The 23530-nt window shown below is 36.0% G+C and overlaps 1 protein-coding gene across 3 annotated transcripts in view; it reads left to right on the top strand.

Annotated features, from left to right (window-relative positions):
- Positions 1–23530, top strand: part of LOC105251103 (kazrin) — a 184548-nt gene that overhangs the window by 141954 nt on the left and 19064 nt on the right. For all 3 annotated transcript variants that reach the window (XM_025414127.1, XM_025414126.1, XM_025414125.1), the window contains 5 exons: positions 5176–5572; positions 9424–9801; positions 11073–11449; positions 21021–21227; positions 22816–23215. In XM_025414127.1, the coding sequence (XP_025269912.1) occupies positions 5176–5572; positions 9424–9801; positions 11073–11449; positions 21021–21227; positions 22816–23215 (1759 nt within the window). The remainder of the gene's footprint in view (positions 1–5175; positions 5573–9423; positions 9802–11072; positions 11450–21020; positions 21228–22815; positions 23216–23530) is intronic.

The raw sequence follows: 23530 nt of genomic DNA, 5'->3' as shown, positions 1-23530 counted from the left end.
CCAGCAAACACTGTCGACGACCATCTCTCTCTCTTTCTCGTCCTCTTTACTTTCGCTCATTGTCAGTACATCTGTGCTTTCGAGATTTCCTCGATAATGCTCGATTACCAACTTGATAATTGATCGCTATAATTGATATTGTGTTTTATGAAGTCTGTCGAATGTCAGCTGATAAGGATATAAATAAGAGGATATAAAACGTGACAATTTTGTTCACGTCCATATTTGAGAGAAATAGAAAAGGTAACATTTATAAATCATGATGCATCATTTTGGTCTCGATATTTCGAGCGCAAAGCTCGTTAAAATCCCTCCTTGTAAAATGAAACGAATCTTTCCATCCCAAAGTAGTAACGTAAGGATTATTTTCGCTGGTGTGTATGTGTGTGTGTGTATGAGTTCGTATATACCAGCGAATATAGGAAGTCGCAACTAGAAATTTCCCACGTTTGACAGCGCGTCATTAAGCGATTACCGAAAGCCGCTTAAGTGCACGCGGCGGCTTTGGAAAGGCATTCGCTTTCGGTCGCATCGAGACTACAAATTTCAGAGAGCCTCGTTTGCGTTTCCGGTGCTGCGGTGGCCCACAACGATCGGCCGTCTGAATCCGCGAAACGTTCAATTTTGACCGCATTTCCTAGGAGAGATACCAGGGCTTGCGATGAAACCGCATCCGCGAATATCAGCACTTTTGCGATTCGATACACAAATGTTACTCGTAAAAAATATTTTATCTATAATTTATCGTGTTCATTCCGAAGTGTTCTTTGAAGTATCACTTTTTACTATCAATTTACCTTTTAAATCGATTGATTTCTTCCAAGTATTACAAAAGCGTTTTTAGAAATTATTTTTCATTATTGAATTGCGCATCATTGAATTATATATATATAATAATATATATTATATAATAATTATATATATATATATATATAAAAGGTGGCCCCGAACGTTCCAGCCAAACTTTGAGATCTTATAGGAAATTTAATTCTGAACAAAAAATTTCCTATAAATATGCGAAAAATGCTTTCTTAAGAAGTTATCGCTCAAAAACTTCTGATGAAGGAAGAGCAAAAGGTGAAAAGAAAATGAAGTAAAAAGAAAATGAAACTAAATAAATTTCTTGAAAAACGTCTTTATTCATTTTCTACTATTACGTGCTATTACTAAAATATTAGTTAAAAAAAATTATTTTATTTTCATAAAAGAAAAAAATTTTTATTTTTTATTTTTATCATTTTTTTCATGAAATTTATTTAGTTTCATTTTCTTTTCACCTTTTGCTCTTCCTTCATTAGAGGTTTTTGAGCGATAACTTTTTAAGGAAGCATTTTTCGACCCATGTTTATAGGAAATTTTTTGTTCAGAATTAAATTTCCTATAAGATCTCAAAGTCTGGCTGGAACATTCCGGGCCACCCTGTATATTTGAATTATATATACAGGGTGAGCCATTTTATATGGAATTGTTAATTGCAAATTACATATTTTTTCTTAAAGACAACTATGTTTTTTCTTTACACCAATTGATTCCTCTCATTATTTTGTACATAAAAGTATCAAGGTAAGATAATCGAAAAATGAATGGTAGATATTTTATGGTTTATGTAAAATTAAGAAATTATTTCAAGTCTTATAACTCAAAAAGTACTTAATGAAAAGGTACTTAATTATAATGTTTTGAAAAGCTCTCGAGATAAGCTACAAGAATATGCAATGAAAAATAGGGGGTTCCATTTAAGAAATTGAAGGTAACCTTTATGCGACCTTCAAATGACTATCCAAGGTCAAATTTTTGCCATCCATCTTCTATCCCCCTCGAAGTCAAGCAACTTTTATTTGAAACATTTTGTTGTACATTCAAATATAAAAAAATTATTGGGGTGGATAAATTAAAATGGCTCACCCTGTATATATATATATATATATATATATGAATATATATACAGGGCGTTCTAAAAACATATGTCAAAAATTTAAGTAGATATTCCTCACACCTGAAAGATGAAAAAATGTTATATGGACATAGGTGCGGAAATGCTTATTTCAAGAGTTATGTTGAAAATACTGTTATCTGTATTACTTAAACAAGGAAAAATTTAGGATCAATTATTGAAGACGACAATCGTTTAATTAGACTTATTTACATTTGGTTTTAATGTGACTTTGAGTATGTTACAATAAATGTTGAAAATGTTCACCATTTTCCTGAATACAAGCAGTGACACGTCGATGCATCGACACGTTCAAAAATGCCATCAGTGTTTGATATTCAAGATCTTCGTGACCGTATCACTGCAGGTTGCGAATCCGCTGTACGCCAGGTATTTTTGAACGTGTCCGTGAATCGATGCGTCGACGTGTCACTGCTTGTATTTAGGAAAATGGTGAACAATTTCAACATTTATTGTAACATACTCAAGGTCACATTAAAACCAAATGTAAATAAGCCTAATTAAACGATTGTCGTCTTCAATAATTAATCTTAAATTTTTCCTTGTGTAAGTAATACAGCTAACAGTATTTTCAACATAACTACTAAAATAAGCATTTCCGCACTTATGTCCATATAATATTTTTTCATCCTTTAGGTGTGAGGAATATCTCCTTAAATTTTTGACATACCTTTTTAGAACACCCTGTATATAATATTTATAGAACAGAAGTAATAATGATTTCAAATTATACACAGCGTAAGTAAATCAATCTGATAGGTATTAATGACATATTAATATAACAATTAATACATCTATCAACGGAAGGAATTAGTCATTAATAATGTAAATCTCTCCTGTACACAGTCATAAATAATACATCAATGAATACCAAATTCTATAACGCATTTAACAGCTTATATATTGTTAGAATTGATCGATTTATTTTAATTATTAAATTTTAATGATGATGCATATATATATATATATATATATATAAATATTATATATATATCAGATAATTTAAGATTAAGAAAAAAAAATATATATATATTTTTTTTTTAATCTTAAATTATCTGAAATTCTTTAGTGCATTGAAAATTATGTAAATAATAGAATCAAACTATTAACAATTTACGTCACGCATCACGATCATCTTCTATTCGAGATCGATGGTTAAAAGTCACGCTTCGATTCGAATTTGATTATTTTTTACTCAGTGCACATAGCAGCAAATTACAAGGAACATATTATATCATTGATCTATCCTAATGATGAATCCGTACATCAGTCCAGATACGGGAGAGCCATCTATTATTCATGTAGAATTCTGCAACCATATAAATTAGCATCTCTGGGAATTATTACGGACAACAGTAGAATCTCATTGATCTGTTAAAGGGCTCCGCTTTGATTTTGCATCGGGTGCGATTAATAATTCCTTCGTGAGACTCGCATGTATCATAGACAAATGATGAAACTATTTTTAAATGAAGATAATCAAGAATAGATACATACAGAGAGTGTGTTATGTAGATACAAATTGTATTCTTTGTAAAAAAATAAATATCTTTTTCCGTTGACAAAATTTCCGAAAATGCATCCTTTTCAAGATATCTCATTTTATAACTTTAAATACTATAAATATATTATATAATATAATAATATTAAAATATATATATATATATATATAATATATAATTTGCGTTCTTTTTTAGTTTTCATGTAAAAATTTTAATAATTTTGTTATAATTAAGTCTCCCTCTAATATTTGCATTACATGTTAACATTAATGTCTATCTTATTGACATTTAGAGTCGAAAGATATATTTTATTGATATAAGGAAATTTATTTCATGTCAATTCAAATAGAATCTCTCTCTTCCTCTCTCTCTCTCTTCTCTCTCTCTCTCTCTCTTCCTCACCCCTCTTTCTCTTAAAGTGTTTCATTATAAAAACTAAATATTAGATTTGCATACAGATATTTCACTACACATATAGATATTCCAAAAATTCCAAATCTGGTATTAAAGTTTTTATTGGTAAAATTTTTCTTTTTCGCTTTAAACAAATGAAAACCCATTAAAAAAATTAAAAGAACCGTAAAAATATTTACTTTTTACTTGAATATTTTTATCCTTCGATTGAAACATTCGCAAGATGGAAAATTTGCGCGAATGGCATCGAGACTCTCTCAAAGACATTCCTCTCCTATCCTTGCATACCTTCCCGATTTCGTAGTCCGAGGAAATAGCGTCTTACTTATCCCGGAGTTACCTCTAATGCGAACTGCGAAAGAAATACGACATTACGTGTCCCGGGTGTTTCTCTGTTTCGCAATTTCAGTGATTCGTGCCGCGACTTCGAAGGCGCGTTTGACGTCGCTCGTGCAAACTTCTGAATAGACGTGACGATATCAGTCGATTTCACTGCGGTGTAAGTAAGGAGCTCTCCGTACAACCCCTACACAATAGCGTAATGAGCCGACCGACGTAAGCAGACTTATAATAATATGCGGCAAAGTCCCGGGCAAAACTTTTATCTTGTTATGGACTTAGTCGTTTTACTTGGGCGTTCATTAATGTCGTCGATAGTCTCGCGAAAATGACAAACTACGAGCCGACAGTTGGTCTCGAACTTTCGTGCCAGTCTTGACCGGATTTAAAAAAAGAAGAAATTTCTGAATTCTCAAGTATTTGTCTGATTATACTTTAAATATCTCTGAAATCTGAAGCCAAGAGATTCAGAGAGTCTTTTTAGATCCTAAGAATATAATTAACATGTTAACTGTCGCGGGTATTTTTGGAAAAAGGTCCCTCAGGTCACACCACTTTTTTTTATTAATTTTCCTAAGAATGATGTATTTAGGACTATTATACAGTAAAATTACATTTTTTGTAAATTATTTTTTTTTATTATTTTTAACTTGTTTTCTAAATCTAAGCAAGAATCAGAGAGTTTTTAATCTAAGAATATTAACACGTTAACTGCCGCAGGTATTTTTGGGAAAAGGTCTCTCAAGTCACATCACTTTTTTTATTAATTTTCTTAAGAATGATGTATTTAGGACTATTATACAGTAAAATTACATTTTTTGTAAATTATTTATTTTTAAGTTATTCCCATTTCTTAACCTTGTCTTAAATTACTCGAGGAGCTAACGAATTAATTACGAACTCGTGCAGTTTCGATTTTATCAGATTCCGTTTAATCGATTTTTCTTTCAATTTCATTTTCTGCAGGCAAAATTCCGCGTGATGGTGGAGGAGAACGCAGCGACCGGCGCCCGGCTCGACGGCGAGCTGGAGCGCGCCAGGGGCGAGTGCGCGACTCTTCGAGGTGAGTTGCGCGACGTCCGCGGCGCCTTGCCGATCGTTCTGAACAACAACAACGCCGGCAACAACAGCACCAACAGCAACAACAACCCCGGGGCGGCGACAGGCGCCTCCGCTGGAAACCCCGACCAAGAAACCGAGGCTCAGCAACAGGAGGACGGTAAGCGACTCAGCGCCGGCAGCAGCCCGGTCGAGAAGAGAAGCTCGGCCAGCGACAAGTCCGCCAGTCCCATCGACAAGAGGGCCAGTCCGGTAGACCGGAAAGAAAGAACCAGTCCCATCGATCGACGAGCCAGTCCCATAGGTACATGATATATTTTTCGATTTTTAATTAAAGTTTATTCTCTCGCCCTGATCTTTGATTTTATTTCTCGCTTAAAAAATTGCAACGAAGTACTTGTACTGAGAAAAATCGTTTGATTGTATCAATAAGACATATATGATTGAAGGTATTTTGGTTAAATCAAACAAGAATTTCTAGTTATCATGATAAAACTCGATTTTTTAGAACTAGAATAGTATAATAGATTTTACTATAAGGATTTCGTTAGTATTTTCCGGTTGGATCTATAAAATTTCTTGTTACATTAATTTCTTTGCTTGCCGCTAGGCGGCAAATCACTCTTAACTTAAATCGTATTCAATATTTGTCATGAAATGTATATAAAGAATTAGTATTAACATTAAATCCAAAGTATATTTTTTTTCTCTTACGAGCAATAGTGCCAAAAAGACGACGCTAGCTCTCTGATTGTGTGTGTTTGAGCTATGTGTGTATCCCCTTCTTGCATCACTGTTTAATCAGTTTAATTTCTAACAAACTGAATTTAAAATAATTTATTCAATAATCTGGATTGAATTTATCTAATGATCTTGTTGGAATTCAAAATATTAAACAGACTTTTGAGATTAGATGGAAAAAATTTTAGACGACTTGGTGCTGGGAAGTTTAGTATTATTAAAGTTAAGTTTAGTATTATACCTTACCTAACCTAACCTAACCTAACCAGAAAATTTGGTAAATTTAACAGGAAGAAATTAATCAGATTCATCTGGTAATTTCCACAAGAATTCTGGTTCGTCCATTTTCCAACAGGCATACTGGTTGAATCTACCAGAATTCTAATTAATGCAACCAGATTTTTTTCTCAATGTATTTTTTTTCTCTTACGAGCAGTACTGCCAGAAAGAGGACGCTAGCTCTCTGATTGTGTGTGTTTGAGCTGCATCCTCTTCTTGCATCACTGCTTATCAGTTTAATTTCTAACAAACTGAATTTAAAATAATTTATTCAATAATCTGGATTGAATTTATTCAATAATCTTGTTGAAATTCAGAATATTAAATAGACTTTTGAAATTAAATGGAAAAAATTTTAAACGACTTGGTGCTGGCAAGTTTAGTATTATTAACTAGAAAATTTGATAAATTTAACAGGAAGAAATTAATCAGATTCATCTGGTAATTTCTACAAGAATTCTGGTTCGTCCATTTTCTAACAGACATACTGGTTGAATCTATCAGAATTCTAATTAACGCAATCAGATTTTTTTCTCAGTGTGAACAACGTAAATTTACTGCGAAGGAGTAACCGGCTCGGAATACGATTAGTAGCGTAAGAAGCTGCGAGTGAAATGATATTCGTGAATTCTCTCGACGATCTTTCCACGGGAGAGAACTTCCGGAGAGAGGGGGGAGTGAATTGAACATTGAAAGTTTATTTCGCAAAAGTATTTTCATAAAGACAGCTCTCCGGAAATGCGCTTAAGGTGGGCGGAAAGTTATCAACTTGGCGCGGGCTTCGGCGGATAAGACTTTTTAAGAAGTTGGCAAGAATGAAATTTTAAGACGGCCGACGAATGTTTTTCGCATTTCCACGTTTATCTTAACTTTCCCACCGGAGAGAGTTTATCCCGTGTATCTCGCGCTTATGTACTATTACTTTTTATGATCAGCCGTGTATCTGCGCTATCAGCCATGATTCATAGTTTTTCCCGCGGCCAGAATTCGGGGGGAGACTAGCATTGCAAACTAGCGAGCCTTAAACTGCCTTTTGCGGCTTCTAAGGAGCTGGGTCTTTATAAATGTTGGATATTATTCCGTAAAATATCCAACGCGGAGTTTCACTTTGTCTATTTCCAATCGTTCGCGATGCTCCATCTTTCTAAGACGTTCCTACATTAATATTGTATGGATTTTATTAACATTCTATGAATTTCAATTTACTGTCGCTCGAAAAGAAATTTCAACATGACGCTGAATACATGTTATATTTCGACGCGAGAAACGTGTTGGCGAAAGATCTACTTGCGAAAGATCAAAGACACGGTATGTACATTATGCAACTCGTGTCCGCTCTCTCTCTCTCTGTCTCTTTCTCCCGTGAAAGAAGGATACCAACAGGTCCACTTAAGGGAGAGCGACATGCAAATTCGGGACGAGTACCCGTCGTCGTCTCGAATCGATCAATCATGCGCTTCACATAGTGGTATTCGTCGTCGGGATCGCCGGCCGGACTGGATCCATCTTATCGAATTCAGTGCATCCTTCTCGGATGGTTCGAACGGCACTTTTCGATAAAGGCCGGCTTCATTCCAACGATTTCTCTCTGCTTGCCAATATAAGACACTCTCCATCCGCTGCTACTATTCTCCTCGTCCTATTTCGCCGCTCATTTCGAATCCTTTTCCAATCGAGCTTTGTACGAACGGTATTTACCGAAAATCGTTCTGCGTTATTTAAGAGAGAATAATGCGGCTATATGAATGGATACGATCAAATTACATCGCATTAAATTCATTGTATGTTTGAAATTAATTAGTCCGCGATTTAAATTACACATTGCTGATTGCAAATAGACTTTCCATAAATCCATCGTGCGGCTAATTGAACGAAATACACCAAACTTATACACGGTGACACGATTCATAATTATGACACAATTATTGGGATAAAATTGATAGCGGGCGAAGGTAAAATTTTAATTACTTTTTAAAAGAACAGAATTTTAATTGTAGAAATATTGATTATTTATTAATCATTTATTAATTATTACATATACACTGATTATATGTGTGTGCGATTAAAAAAAATAAAAGAGTAATATTGCATAAAAGTAAAAATACACATATTATATACGTATTATACAGGGTGGACCAAAAGTCTGGAACAGTCGAATATCTCATATAGAATGCATTTTAGAACAAAATGCTTTGGACAAAAGTTGTAAGGATTAAAAAGATATATTTAAATGTAATATTCATTTAACATTGAGTGGCGTCGCCAAGGTCAGGGAAAGGTCAACTCGAATTTTTTAAACGGAATCCCTTATTTTACATTGCATATTCATGTAGCTTACCTCGAGAACTTTCAAAAACACTATAATAAATTATTTTTCCCTCAAGTACTTTTTGAATTATAAGGCTTGAAATCATTTCTTAATTTTATATAAACTGTAAAATATCTTGCAAAATATTAATTTTTCGATTATTTTACCTTAATACTTTTATGTACAAAATAATGAGAGAAATCAATTGGTGTAAAGAAAACACATAGTTACTTTTAAGAAAAAATATTTAATTGTTAATTGCAAATTACATATTTTTTCTTCGAAATAACTATATATTTTCTTTACACCAATTGATTCCTCTCATTATTTTGTACAATAATAAAGTATTAAGGTAAGATAATCGAGAAATGAATATTTTACTACATATTTTACGGTTTACGTAAAATTAAGAAATGATTTCAAGCCTTATAACTCAAAAAGTACTTGAGGGAAAAATATTTTATTATAGTGTTTTGGAAAGCTCTCGAGATAAGCTATAAGAATATGCAATGAAAAATAGGAGGTTTTGTTTAAAAAATTCAAGTTGACCTTGCTCTGACCTTGGCGACGCTACTCAATGTCAAATATTATATTACAGTTAAATACATATTTTTAATCCTTACAACTTTTGTGTAAAGCATTTCTAAAATGCATTCTATACGAGATATTCGACTGTATCCAGACTTTTGATCCACCCTGTATAAGTATAGAATATTATATAAAATTTCTTTATATTTTGAATGCCAAGGTATTTTTAGCATTTTATGAAGACCCTCTTATCATTGGAAAAGATTCGAAAAAAAGTTCCAACTCTCTTTCTTTTCCAGAACGAAGAAATGGCTCGCCCTGCCGTAGCCCGAGCGAGAAGGCCCGTCGACCGTACGCTCCCGCCCTGGAGAAGACGCGGCTGGGTGGATCCGGCGGCAGCGTGGATTCCCGATCGGGCAGCGCGAGTCCGGATCGGGGCTCGGCCAATCGGGGTGGCGGCGGTTTCCTGCATCGTGGCGGCAGCGACCGTTCCAGTGTGGAGCGGCTCCGGATATCGACTAACCGCGACTCCCTGCGATCCAGCAAGGAGATGAACGATCACGACCAGAAGGACGCCGATAAAGATCTGGTGGACGGCGACGCGCGTGGCGACGAGGACAATGAACCGCCCGGACCGGCACCGAGTAGCAGACCCTCGTCCCCGGCTAATTCTCTCGGTAGGTAACCCGGGGGAGCTTTAATTAATGGCGGCTATTATATTAGTCGATCCATCTTTTTTTCACACTTCGGTCTTATTGAGCGCGGATTATCTCGGATAGCGGGTCGTCCATTGCGTTACCTGAGAACACTGTTGCTTCGGATCTCGCAGCGTTATATCATTCCGGAAATACACGAACCGTATAATAGATACACGAATCGCATTGTGAGCCTTACAAATTGATAACGTGTTCTCTCACACGAAATATAATTCATGTTAAAAAACAATCGTTTTGATAACGTGGAATCACGAAAACAGGATCACATTTTACATTTTTTTTACAATCTATTTTATAATAGAAGAATGAATTAAATATTCGTATAAATTGTCTCATATAGCACAGAAGCTTGCTGCAACGTTGCTGCAATGTTACAATATTGCTCACTGCAATGTTGCTCACTGCAATGTTGCAGCAATAATGCAGAGACATTATTTTATAATATTACTTTGACAATGTTGCAGCAACGTTTTAACACTGCGAAAATGTATAACATGTGTTTCTTTACTTGCCACTACGTGGCAACACCCAATTTAACTAACTCGTATTCGAATTTATCTAAGATAGATATAAGGTCTACAAAGTATTAATGTAGTAATTATATTTCTTGTCTTGTGTCAGTTTAATTTCTGGCGATAAACTGACTTGATTTACTTAATATTCTGAATCCTAATGAGGGATCTAGATTATTAAACAAATAATTTGTTTAATAATCTGGATCCTTCATTGGGTTTCAGAATATTAAACAGATTTTTCTTAATTGAATGGGTAAATAAGAAATAATTCATTTATTGCATGTATTATAAAATATTCTGGTGTCGAATGTATGTAAAATAATTGTATGTAATATTATTGAGGTAAATATTTAAGAAACATCTAATAAAAACACTAATAAATGTTTTTTTAAAGACATTTTTTCCTTTCTTAAACATTTTTTTATATTTTCAAAGTTTATTTATTAAATTTAAAACGGTGTCTACATTTGTAGCAAAACGCATTTAATATTACAAATACGTTGCACCGTAACATTGCTGCAATATTGCATTGCAATATTTCTACAAGCGGACATTTTACCGTTGCTGCAATATTGCAGCAACATTTTGCAACCTTTCTGCAATGTTGCAATCTTGCAAAGAAATATTTTTGCAATGTTGCTGCCATATTTCTGTGCTGTATGGGGTGAGAAGATGACTATCTCTCTTGAATAATGGAATCTTTTCTTCGGTGTCTAGGAATTGGCGATCCGGTTGTCGCATCCAGACTCTCCAACATTCACGGCGGCGGACACACGGAATTGGCCAGTGCCAGGAGATTGCGACTGGAGAACGAGCGATTGGTAGCCGAGGTCGCGAGGTTGAGGAGGCTGTTGCTGAGCGGGGCGGCACGCGGCGAGGTCGGCGCCGAGGACGCCGCGATGGAGGAAGAGGCCCGCTTCGTCGCCCTGGAAGTGGAACTGCAGCACGCGAAGGAAGCGTTGCAGGCGCTGAAGGCCGACCGGAAGCGGCTCAAAGCGGAGAAGTTCGATCTACTCAATCAGATGAAGGCGCTTTACGGCACCCTCGAGGATAAGGAGCGCGAACTCCGCGATTTTATACGAAATTACGAACAGGTGAGTGTTCGCGAATGACATTAATACTCTCAGCATGTCTCTCTTGAATACCTTCTTTTCATTTTAATAATGTAATAGTCATATTTAGTGTCGGAAAATGTTGAGAATATCATCGAAAAAATTGTATTCTTGAAATGTATAAAAAATTTTGTGTTATATTTAACATATTTCACATGTCCCAATTTATCCACTCTAATTTTAATGTTAATTTAACAAAAGGCAAGTATGTAAATAAATAACACAAGTAATATGTTTAAAAATTAACACAAAAGTGTAATACTTAAACTTCATCTGGAAATAAAGTTTATGTTAAATTAACATATTTATAATGTTAAATTTAATTAAAAGAAAATGTTATTCTTACATTTTTATGATAAATAACAGAAGAGATATAACATATGGATCGATCTAACATATGGAAATTGTTATAGAGGGAAAAATAACACAACTTATCTGTTCATTTTAACATATAACATTTTAACATATATATTTAATCAAAAATTCGTGCATTTACATATTAATTGTGTTGTTTTAACTCTTAGAAACGGTGAATATTAACTCAACGCAGAAATGTCAAAATAATGCAACGATAATATGTTACATTAACATAAGAGTATGTTAAAAATTTAACACAAAAATTTTTACATGAGAAAATTTTAACAGAAATACAAAATGTTTTTTACCGTGTATTTTATAAGTCCTCTTAATAAATATTCTTAATAAATAAGAATATATTCTTAATTTGCGATTTCTGCGCCGCAACTCGATTTCCGCGTGCGCGACATGCGTGCAATGCAATGGCACATGTTTCTTCATTTGTCGCTACACTCTTGACTTTTCTTTTCGTATTCAATATTTATCATGAAATGTATAAATGACTTGTATTAACGTAAGATCTAAAGTATATTTTTTTCTCTTAACAGTGGTGCGAGAAAGAGGACGCTGCTCACACACAGGTGATTGTGTGCATTTTTGAGCCGCATCTTCTTTCTGACATCACTGTTTATCAGTTTAATTTCAAACTGAATTTAAAATAATTTATTTAATAACCTGGATTTTTTGTTGAGATTCAGAATATTAAACATATTATTTGAAATTAAACGAAAAAAAACTTTTCCAATAATTAAATTTATTTGACTTCAACAAAGTTTATTAAATCCAAAGAAACATTTTTCTCTGTATGTTAAGAATATCTCTTTAGAAGATTTTCCTCTTAACTTAAGAGGATCCTCTTGATGCCTATTTTAGTAGAATATATTCTAAAGATAAGTGGCATATTCTTAAGTTAAGAATACAATTTTTTCCGTGATAATAAAACCGCGAAGAGAGTACAGCGAACAATGGCGTCCTACGAGATGATAAGCAATCCCTTAGACGATTTAAAAGTCGAGCTTAATATATATTTTCAAGGAAAGGTATGTTTGAAGAAAATAGAAGAACATGAATTCTCGAGAAACGAAGAATATCTCTTTTATCTTTCGTGTAAGATAGCTATAACTTTCGATTTATACGAGAAGAATCCGATGGAATCATGTTAGAATCGAGGATATTGAAAAGATTCCATAATTCTTTCTCTGACAAAAATGTTCTAAAATTGCTTTCCCATCCGTTGATAGTATTCGATGGCATCTCTTTCTCTCTGCGAAAATAATATTCTCATAATTTACATCGGGTGGGATTAAAAGATTCTTAACACACGCTTCGTCTAACACGCATTCGTGAGAAACCGCGTCGTCTAACTTATACGGGAGTAGCTGTGTTCGGGAATTTTAATCGCGACATTTTTATATTCCACGAACGGGGATGCAATAAACAGTCGAGAAGTAACTCTAATGCTCTCCCCTCGCAATTTGCATGTTTCATATAGAAGGATCGATTCTCGATAGGGCGGTGAATTAAGGAAAGACGATGGCTGTGAAACCGAGGAAAGTGGCGCACTCGATATTTATGAACGTTCAACTCTCAAACTTGCCTCGGCACTGCTATAATTTCCTCCCCTTTTCTGATTCGTCTTTTAATCATTATAAAAAGAACTGGAAAAGTAAACTCGATGTATATTCACATGGCAATAAATGGAACACTCAGTAAATATCATATGAAAAAAAGATGATTTGCTTATATGGATTTTATAATTCCGGAAGTGCTGGAAATAGCATTAGAGAGAGGGAGAGAGAGCTGCTACTTTTTTTCCAGAGTGACATATTAATTGCTGCCGGTATAAAGAGACAACGCTACGCCGAGCGTGTCGTTAGCATTTATAAATATCCTTTGATATCATTTTGTGCCGACGCTGTGCATTTCCACAATCTTTAGCACGTAGCAATATCCATTAGCGATACTGTGGCGATTTCTGAATGTTGAGTTTTTAAATATCGTAACGAGAGATGAAACCCTATCGATAATACTGTGTCCTCGGCAAAATATTTTCCCTAAAAATATTCGCGAAAGAGAGGGAGAGAGACAAGAAGGAACTTAACCTCGCCCATCTCGTTATCCTAACTAGGTAGGTCGCTGCAGAAAATGCGACACGACTTGACGCAGGGCGAATGGTTTAACTATTAAAGCGTAACAAAATCCTTCGTTCGCGCGTTAAAGCGACCAGCTAATGAAAATTGAGAACAACGCGAGAACGAGCGACTAACGAAACCGCTGGGTTTCCCGTGGGTTTTAATTTCGCCTCTAATGCGTCTTTATGAAGCGACGCGGAAATATCGAGAGAGAGAGAGAAAGAGAGAGAGGGAGAGAGAGAGAGAGAGAGAGAGAGAGAGAGAGAGAGAGAGAGAGAGGATGCTTGGCCGTTGTGTGAAAATCTAGTTAAAAAACTTTTATGTACAACGCGATCGGTGCCGCTCCAGGCAGTTAATCAGTAATTGGCTCGTTACTTGAAATTTCATTAAACCACAGCAGAAATGTCCGTTTACAGATGCCATTGTCAAACGCACATCGAACATTAAAAAATATATTATGGAGGAGAATTATAGAAAAAAAAAAATATATATATATATCAGTGCGCATATATGTATATATATATATATATATATATATATATATATATATATGTGCGCACTGAAAAACCCATACAACACAGAAGCTTGCTGCAACGTTGCTGCAATGTTACAATATTGCTCACTGCAGTGTAATGTTGCAGCAATAATGCAGAGATATTATTTTGTAATATTACTTTGGCAATGTTGCAGCAACGTTTTAACATAGCGAAAATGTATAACATGTGTTTCTTTACTTGCCGCTATGCGGCAACACCCAATTTAACTAACTCGTATTCGAATTCATCTAAGATGGTTATAAGGTCTACAAAAGATTAATGTAGTAATTATATTTCTTGTCTTGTGTCAGTTTAATTTCTGGCGATAAACTGACTTGATTTACTTAATATTCTGAATCCTAATGTGGGAGAGATAATTTGTTTAATAATCTGGATCCTTCATTGGGTTTCAGAATATTAAACAGATTTTTCTTAATTGAATGAGTAAATAGGAAATAATTCATTTATTGCACGTATTAAAATATTCTGGTGTCGAATGTATGTAAAATAATTGTAATATTGAGTATTATTGAGATAAATATTTAAGAAACATCTAATAAAAACACTAATAGCTGTTTTTTTAAAGGCATTTTTTCCAAATGAAATATAATTGATATAATTTAGGCAAAAAAAAAACCACAAATTATGGATGTAATATGCAAAAAAGGAACAAATTGTTAGAATTATTAAAATAAATTTTTAATAATTCATTTTTTCCTTTCTTAAACATTTTTTTATATTTTCAAAGTTTATTTATTAAATTTAAAACGGTGTCTGCATTTGTAGCAAAACGCATTTAATATTACAAATACGTTGCACCGTAACATTGCTGCAATATTGCATTGCAATATTTCTACAAGCGGACATTTTAGCGTTGCTGCAATATTGCAGCAACATTTTGCAATCTTTCTGCAATGTTGCAATCTTGCAAAGAAATATTTTTGCAATGTTGCTGCCATATTTCTGTACCGTATGGGAAGGGAGAGAAGAATTATGGACCTGTTTTTTTATGTATTTGGCGTCGCGACGCTACTGCATCGCTTGATATCAACGGTTGAAGTTAAAGTCACCCGACCACCGGTTTCAATCTTTTCATGCGCGCATGTCGAGCTGGCGAGCGGAGTCGGCAATTTTGCCCGTTAAATACTTTCATTAAACTTGTTGGAATTTCTCATTTTGCCGAGACCGTTATGACCGAGTCGCGTCGGGACGCGCTCATTTCAACTCCGTTAAATGGCATTTGCACCGACGAACATCACTGGACTCTGTGCACCAAGTGCATTGGACGGGTGATCTTTCAATTTCGTTGCATTAAAAGAAAAAAAAGCGCGATTGATGTTGAAAGTTCTGTATATCTTATTGTGACACACAGAAATGTATGTGTAAAGTTCAAGGTCGATATCAGGTTGATTTATTCCTGAACAATTTTTTTCTCTCGAGGAGATAAGAAACACGAAGAATAGTGAAAATGGTGGGTCAAACGCTATTAGTGCTGAAGGAGGCTCGAGGACCGACTTCGAGAGCGCATCGCGTATCAAGATTGCTCCCCTCGATATAACGGGATCGTTTGGTCTTAACCAATGTGTAACGATGTGCCGAGACAGAGAGAAAGAGAAAGAGATAATGTTGCGAGCTTTTGTCGCTACCGATTGTTATCAACCCCGGAACAAAGACGTGACTCAGCCTCGGTTCTCGAAAGGCCTGAGGCCAGTATTCCCATGTCTCGAAAGGTCTATGTAAAATGTCGAACGCACACAGATGCGTCGGATTATGCATGTAGTGACATATATACACAAAAGTGCTTTGTCTTTAATGAAGTTATTTTGGCGAAACGAAAATTGGAATATAAAATTGAGGAATAAAATTAAAGACATCCACACGAAATTTAATTTTATGATAAAAATTAATTAAATGGAAAACAAATTCAATTTTAATTATAAAACTAATTATAAAGTAAATTGAAAATATGACAGGCATATATTTCACAAAAATCTGAAAGTTATTCAAGAAAGTAAAATTAATATAAAACAAATTTAAAAAAGAAACTTATTAATAATATATGATGTTTAAAAATTGATTAGAAAGTATAATAAGATGAAAGAGTAAGCAATCTTTTTCTACCCCTTTCTCTCTTCACTCGATTGCAAATTTATAATAACAACAATAATTTTTCTCAAATGTCTTTTTGATGATATTATTTATGAAATAACATAATTTCGTGCACATAAAATGTTAGTAATAATTAATATTTATTGTATTATTCTCCGGATGATTGCTGCGTGAAGATAAAAAAAAATCGTAATGCTAGCTGGTAATGTAATATTGACGTTTTAATAAAATATTATTAATAATATTATTCCATACGCATGAGACATCGAAGGAATCCGCAATTAATTTCTAAGATTCTACACTTTTGTGACAGAGTATATTAAAAAGCTTAGTATATTAAAAAGGCTTTTTATATTAAAAATACAATGCGGCGAAATGGAAGTTTGATGTTGAAATTCTGCAACGAGCAAAAAAGCACGATGTTATTATAGGAAAAATTATTAAGACATGAGAGGAACCCACTCTTACCAGTACACAGAAAATTACATGAAATGTTTAATAAAAAAATTTTACATAAATATATATTTCTTAATAAAAATTTAAAAGAAAAAAAACTATTTCATACATAATATATCGTCATAATGAATTATTTTCGTTGAAAACACTGTATATATTTATCACACATAGCAAATATTTATCAAAATTAGGACAGGCTTTTCCATTTGACAGCTTGATGTCACGAAAGTTGAAATTTCGCTACTACTTATTTCTCCAACAAAATGACTTAGAGGGAGATTCCTGATGAAAATATCAGACTAAACGTCACCGACAGGCGACGGTGCACGCACAAGTTTCTTATGTTGCTTCTGCCATACCGAAAAAAAATGCACGCGTCGTCCTCGGTTTTACGACAGTTTTCCCTCTATAAAATACGTCGTCAATTTTTTTTATTTCCCTTCCTTCTTCATTTACACTCGTGTTCTTTCTCTCCTCTCGCGTAATCTACTTCGTCTCTCTCACAAGTGTCGACGTATTATTATACCTGGTTACACAGGCGCGTCTTGTGATTTTCTATTCGTTGTTCTCAATTTTCTCTGCGAGGCGACTGTATTTCCGAGCAGGAGAAGCATTTTTCCGGCATTTAATTTCTCAAGGTAACATAATATCTTCGCAATTGCTTATGATGATTTCTGAAATAACTGACAAGCTCTTCCAACTTATTTTATCTAGCTCTGTAATTCAATTTTCTTCAAGTTTTTGTTCCGCGAAAGAATACATATAATATTTATTTTTGTCTTTTAATAAACTACCCTTTTTGCGATTTATATTACATTCCATGTTATGTCCTAAATTTGACGCGTATCATTCAATACAGAAATTCTCTAGTCGATGTGCGTGAACAAACCTGCCTTTTCGCGTGCAATCTCCTTCAATCTGCTCGCCTTTGTTCGGTTTCACGAGCCTTGACGTGTTTTCCGGTCCTTCCTGTTTATCATCCAATGTCATACCCCGACGATGCATTTATGAAACGCTGATGGAATTACTTGTTCGCTGCGCTGAAGCTTCCAAACTACTTAGGTTTTTCTCTCGCATCGCTCTGCCATGGAAAATTGCAGACATTATCCGCGCATTTATATACAGTAGTCCGCTTTCAAGGAATTTAATATGCTCGAGAGCTTTATGAATGTTTATGAACACGCGCTGAAAAATTTTAATAGGAAAGAACTCTGCAGGCGTATAAGATGGTAAAAAAAGTTCCCTCAAATTTCCCTTACGATTCTTATAAAGTTTACAAAGTTTATTAGTCTTTGAAATAATTAATTAGCAGATACGCTTTATCTGTGTGCAATAAGATAAGATAAGATAAATCTATCATAAGCAAGATGAATTAGTACGATGCGAAAGAGCAAAATCTCGGGGAAACTTTTCCCGGAGTGTCTTTCGCGTAAATGACGTCCTTTAGCGTCGCAATTATAACAAACTTTGTGCCTCCTCCAGGCGATATGATGCAATAGTTTTTGAGGCCGAAGCTACGACGTGCTAACAACCGACGCCCGAGTGATCTGCACCGCCTGTAATAACCGTGTTGCCGCAAAGTTTAGCCGATAAACCTTGCTGCAACACCTGTTATACATACGACAGAGTTACTTACGCTCGAGGGAGAGATAAGTGGATTAACTTTGCCGTAGAGTCGATATCGTCGATGGAGTGGCTAATGGTCGATGCTAAACGTCACGTCTATTCGCTAAAATATAATCGAGTTACCTTCCTAATCGCGGAAAACACATCTGTGTTCTCGTCGTGATTGTATCGTTTAATCGAACTTTGACCGTAGAATTTTACTTGAAAATTTCACGCGACATGAAGAAGTAGAGTATATACATTTGTATTTTCAATGCAGGAAGGTATCATTAGCTTCAGTCTCAGTATACTCAGAGGTTTTATCAAAAAGTTCTCGAAATTTTTATTTCAAAAAATATTTATTCATCATATTTATATGGTCCCCTTCGAAGTAGGTTCCATCGGATATAACATACTTATGTCAGCGTTTTTCCAATCCTCAAAACACTTCTGAAACGCGTTTTTTTATATAGTCTTCAGCTCGTTCAGCGATTTTGCCTTTATCTCCTCTATGATCGCAAAATGTTGTTCTTTCATGGTTTTCTTCATCTTTGGGAATAGAGAAAAGTCACAGAAGGCTATATCTGGCGAATACGATAGCTAAGGCATCACTACAGTGTTGTTTTTTGCCAAAAATTCACGAGCAGAAGTGTGAGCTGGTGCATTGTCGTGATGTAATTTCCACGAGTTGTTTTTTCAAAATTCTGATCGCTTTTTACGGATTGCTTCACACAAACGGCGTAAAACTTGTTCAGCAACCTCCCTAATAATGATTCGGCAATTATCAAGAACGATTTTCTTAATTTCCTCCATGTTTTTGATAGTTGATGTGCCAGGCAGTCCAACTCTCTCGTCATCTTCAACGTCTTCACAGCCCTCTTCGAAATCTTTTTGTATCACTCATAAACACTTTTTCATAACAGACTCGCCAAAAGCCTTCTCCAACATTTTCATCACATCACTGCACTTTATTTTATTTTTATCGCAAAATTTAATGCAAATTCTTTGTTCCATCATTTTCAAAATTAAAAAATCGAGCATTAAAATGCATCTTACTTATTTGCCTGTCAAAAAACAAACTACGTATTTAATATGAAACTTGATACATATGTATTGAAACTTGATACATATGAATATTACGAACACACACACTAACACTAGAAAAAAAGATGAGTGCAAACAGTTACGTATAACCATAGACATATTAACACATAGACTATTTATAAGTGAAACCTAAGTGAGGGTGTCCTTCTGAGAGAAAAGAAGCATAAATTAATTTGTGTATCTGTCTTTTTCTGATACGCACATGATACAATTTCAAGTTATTGACTTTAATAACAGACATGCGTGTGACAGAAACACAAATAAATTCATATTATCCTTTTCTCTCAGGAAGACCTCTCCCATTACTCTAGAAGCAGTCTATATTAATATGTGTATGCGTATAGCGTACGAAATTAAAAAATTCCGAGAACTTTTTGATCAAATCTCGTAATGTCTATGACAGAAAGTCAATTAAAGTAATTTCCTTGTCCAGGTCCAGTTTTGTAGAAGAAATGTTTAAGAAATACTTAATCATTGGATGAAAGTAATTTGCGCCGCGTTCATCCTTGATTGTTCCACTTAATCGCGTGCTACAACCAGTTATACTCAAGCATTAATTATGCTTGCAACGCGGGACTTATCAGCAATGAACGTCAATCTGTCTATGTTACGTGTGTATCGAACATTCGAATCTCTTCTGTCGTCTCGTCTGTTCTTCACTCGGGGCGACACGCTTGAGATAAGCAATAGAATGACTGCTCGAAACACGTTTCGCGAAAGCGAAACACGTTGACTGAATTTCATGAAATTTTAGCCGGATGTTTATCCCCGAATTCAGTTTGATTTCCAACGGCTATTTACCCTCATCGCCGTTATTAGTTTGCCTGCTATTTCGACGAAATCATCGGCCTGTCGGTGTGCGCGGCTCAAGTTATTTCGTCATAAATACCGATCATTATATCCCCACATCAAGCCCGTAATTAATTATTAATTCACTCCGCAAATGCTTTACAATGTTGATTTTGCAGTGTCGAAATTAACATTGTTAAACACTGAAATATACTGATCGTGTATTAAAATACAATTATTTTTCAATAGCGAATACATAGATATTTTTTTTCCGGAGCGAGATTAATAAATCTCCGACGTGTATCGTAAAGAGAAGGGAATGCTACGAGGATCGAAACGAGCAGTTTGCCACTTGATCGCTGTGCTCCTTGCGATTTTCGGAACACGCGCATGCCACGGTAGATGGTGAAGGTTTTGTGGGCGGAGTTACTGCCTGGACATGGTCCCTTTGATCGTTGATTGCAGCGGATGCGGGAGAACGAGGCGACCCTGGGACGTCTTCAGCAGCAAGGAGCCAGCATGCCGTCGGAGGAACGCGAACGGGAGAGGGAGAGGGAACGCTGGAGTCTCTTAAGGGCGGCGAGGGACGAGGCCGATCGAAGCCTGAGCCTCGCGGCTAGTTTAGCCGACAAAGAGGCCGCCCTCTCGCACGCACACGCGACCATAAAAGAGGTGAGTCGAACGTATAATTCTGGATCGACGAGTCTAACATTGATTCGGCTCGGAAGAGCTCGATGGCCGTAGAAGAAAGAGAAAAAAAATTACAATATATAACAAAATTAATTAAAAACGTAATTAAACATTCTTCACATGTAACTTAACAAGCGATCACTCAATACTCGACGAAACAAATAAAACATAAAAATTCCGTTTCTCTCTAGCGAGAAGGGAGGTATTAGGTGTGTGAATTAATTCGATCCATCTGGCGGTCAATTGCTGTACTATGTAATTTTCTAACCTCTAATGTCTGCAAAAGGCTTTATGGTTTAGTATTGACATCTGGCAATAATATTCAGTTGATAAACGTTTGAGTTTATAACAATTACATCGTGTTTATCTGATTCGAAAATATCGAAATTCGAGCCCAAAAAACATCATTTCTGGAAAGTTTTCATTTTCTGTTTTCATTTGAAGAAATCAGCCGCTGAAGATCATCGAATGTTCGTAGAAGCTTATGGTGAAAGTGCTCCCACCAATAAATCATGCAGAGAATGGTTTCGACGTTTCAAAAGTAATGATTTCAGTGTCGATGATAAATCTCGTCCAGGTCAGCCGAAGAAGTTCGAGGATGAGGAATTGCAGGCGCTAATCGATGAAGATTCATGTCAATCGCAACATGAGCTCGCACAATTGTTGAATGTTGATCGATCAACAATTTCTGTGCATTTGTGGCAGCCATGGGAAAGATTTAAAGAAGGAAGATGGGTGCCATACGAACTGAAAGAAAGAGACATCGAGAGGCGAAAAACCATGTCTGAAATCTTGTTTGCCAGGCAAAAAAGAAAAGGTTTTTTTGCATCGTATTGTGACTGGAGACGAAAAGTGGATATATTTCGATAATCCCAAACGAAGGAAATCCATTTGCGACTCAGGAAAACCATCCACATCGACACCAAAGCGGAATATTCACGGCAAGAAAGTAATGCTCTATATATGGTGGGACCAGAAGGGTGTAGTGCATCATGAGCTATTAAAACAGAGTCAAGCCATCACTGCCGAACTTTACCAACAACAATTGATCCGTTTAAACAACGCATTGAAGAATAAGCGAAATATGCAAAGAGACACGACAAAGTGATCTTCCAGCACGATAATGCTCGGCCACATGTTGGAAAGATTGTGAAGATCACCTTGGAAGCACTTGGCTGGGACGTTTTACCTTATCCGCCGTATTCACCAGACATTGCTCCATCCGATTATCACTTGTTCAGATCGATGGCACACGGGCTTTCGGATCAGCACTTCAACAATTATAAAGAAATAGAGAAATGGCTCAATGAAAGGATCGCTTCAAAGGACGAGTCGTTTTTCCATCACAGAATACAACAACTACCATACAGATGGGATAAAATAATAGCAAATGATGGCAAATACTTTGATTAGTGTACTTTTTCATGTTTTTTCACACTAAAGTCTTTTTTTGGAAGAAAAAAACGGACTGAATTAATTCACACACCTAATATATTCATATTATTTATACCTAGCCCATGTCTCGTAATGATTCACATTTCGAAATTGCACTTCCGCATGAATATTGCAGTTGCAACGTCAGCTGGCGGAACGCGGCGGCGGCGGCGGGATCTGTCTGAGCGATCAGGAGTCTCTGGTGTCGTTTCCACGTGGCAGCGTGAACGGCGCCGCGACTCCCGGCGCCGGGAGTAGCAGCGGTGGAGGCGGAGGCGGCGGCGGTGGCGGCGGTGGCGGTGGCGGAGGTTGCGGCATTATCCCCCACGTGAATTCGCAGCCGCCGTTGGGCATCACCGAACTCGGTATGTCCGTGGGTAACGCGGGCGGCGGCGCGGGTGCGGGGGGATCTTCCGGCGGCCAGGCCGGCGATCGCGGCAGCTGCAGCGCCGACAGCGGGGTTCGTGGATCCAGCGATCGTGAAAGCGGCGGCGCGACCAGCGTCGGCGGGAATCTGTCGGACTCGACGACAGACGGTGAGTTTCGACGACGTTTCGGCACTGCTTTGGTCTCTCTTCCTCTTAATCTATCGCGCGAGACAAAGTGCAGGATATACTTGGATATTAAGGGGGAAAGGGAGGAGGAATGTGCAAGAAAGCGGAAAATTTTTAAATGAATCAACTACATGTCTCCTCGTAAATTGTTTGCGCGATGAGCGTCCACGTTCGAGCGCGGAATTGCCCTTTTCCTTTGCGGCGATGATATGAAATGAGTCGCCTTAATTAATTTTTTTTTAATTAAAATCTCTTTTTATGATTACAATTTTTTTAAGTAGAAGCTGCGCATTAGCT

This window comes from Camponotus floridanus, unplaced genomic scaffold, assembly GCF_003227725.1.
Source record: "Camponotus floridanus strain SB8 unplaced genomic scaffold, Cflo_v7.5 scaffold77, whole genome shotgun sequence".
NCBI classification, from domain to species: domain Eukaryota; kingdom Metazoa; phylum Arthropoda; class Insecta; order Hymenoptera; family Formicidae; genus Camponotus; species Camponotus floridanus.
Note: the sequence above shows the minus strand (reverse complement) of the source record. Positions and strands in the feature narration are given on the sequence as shown.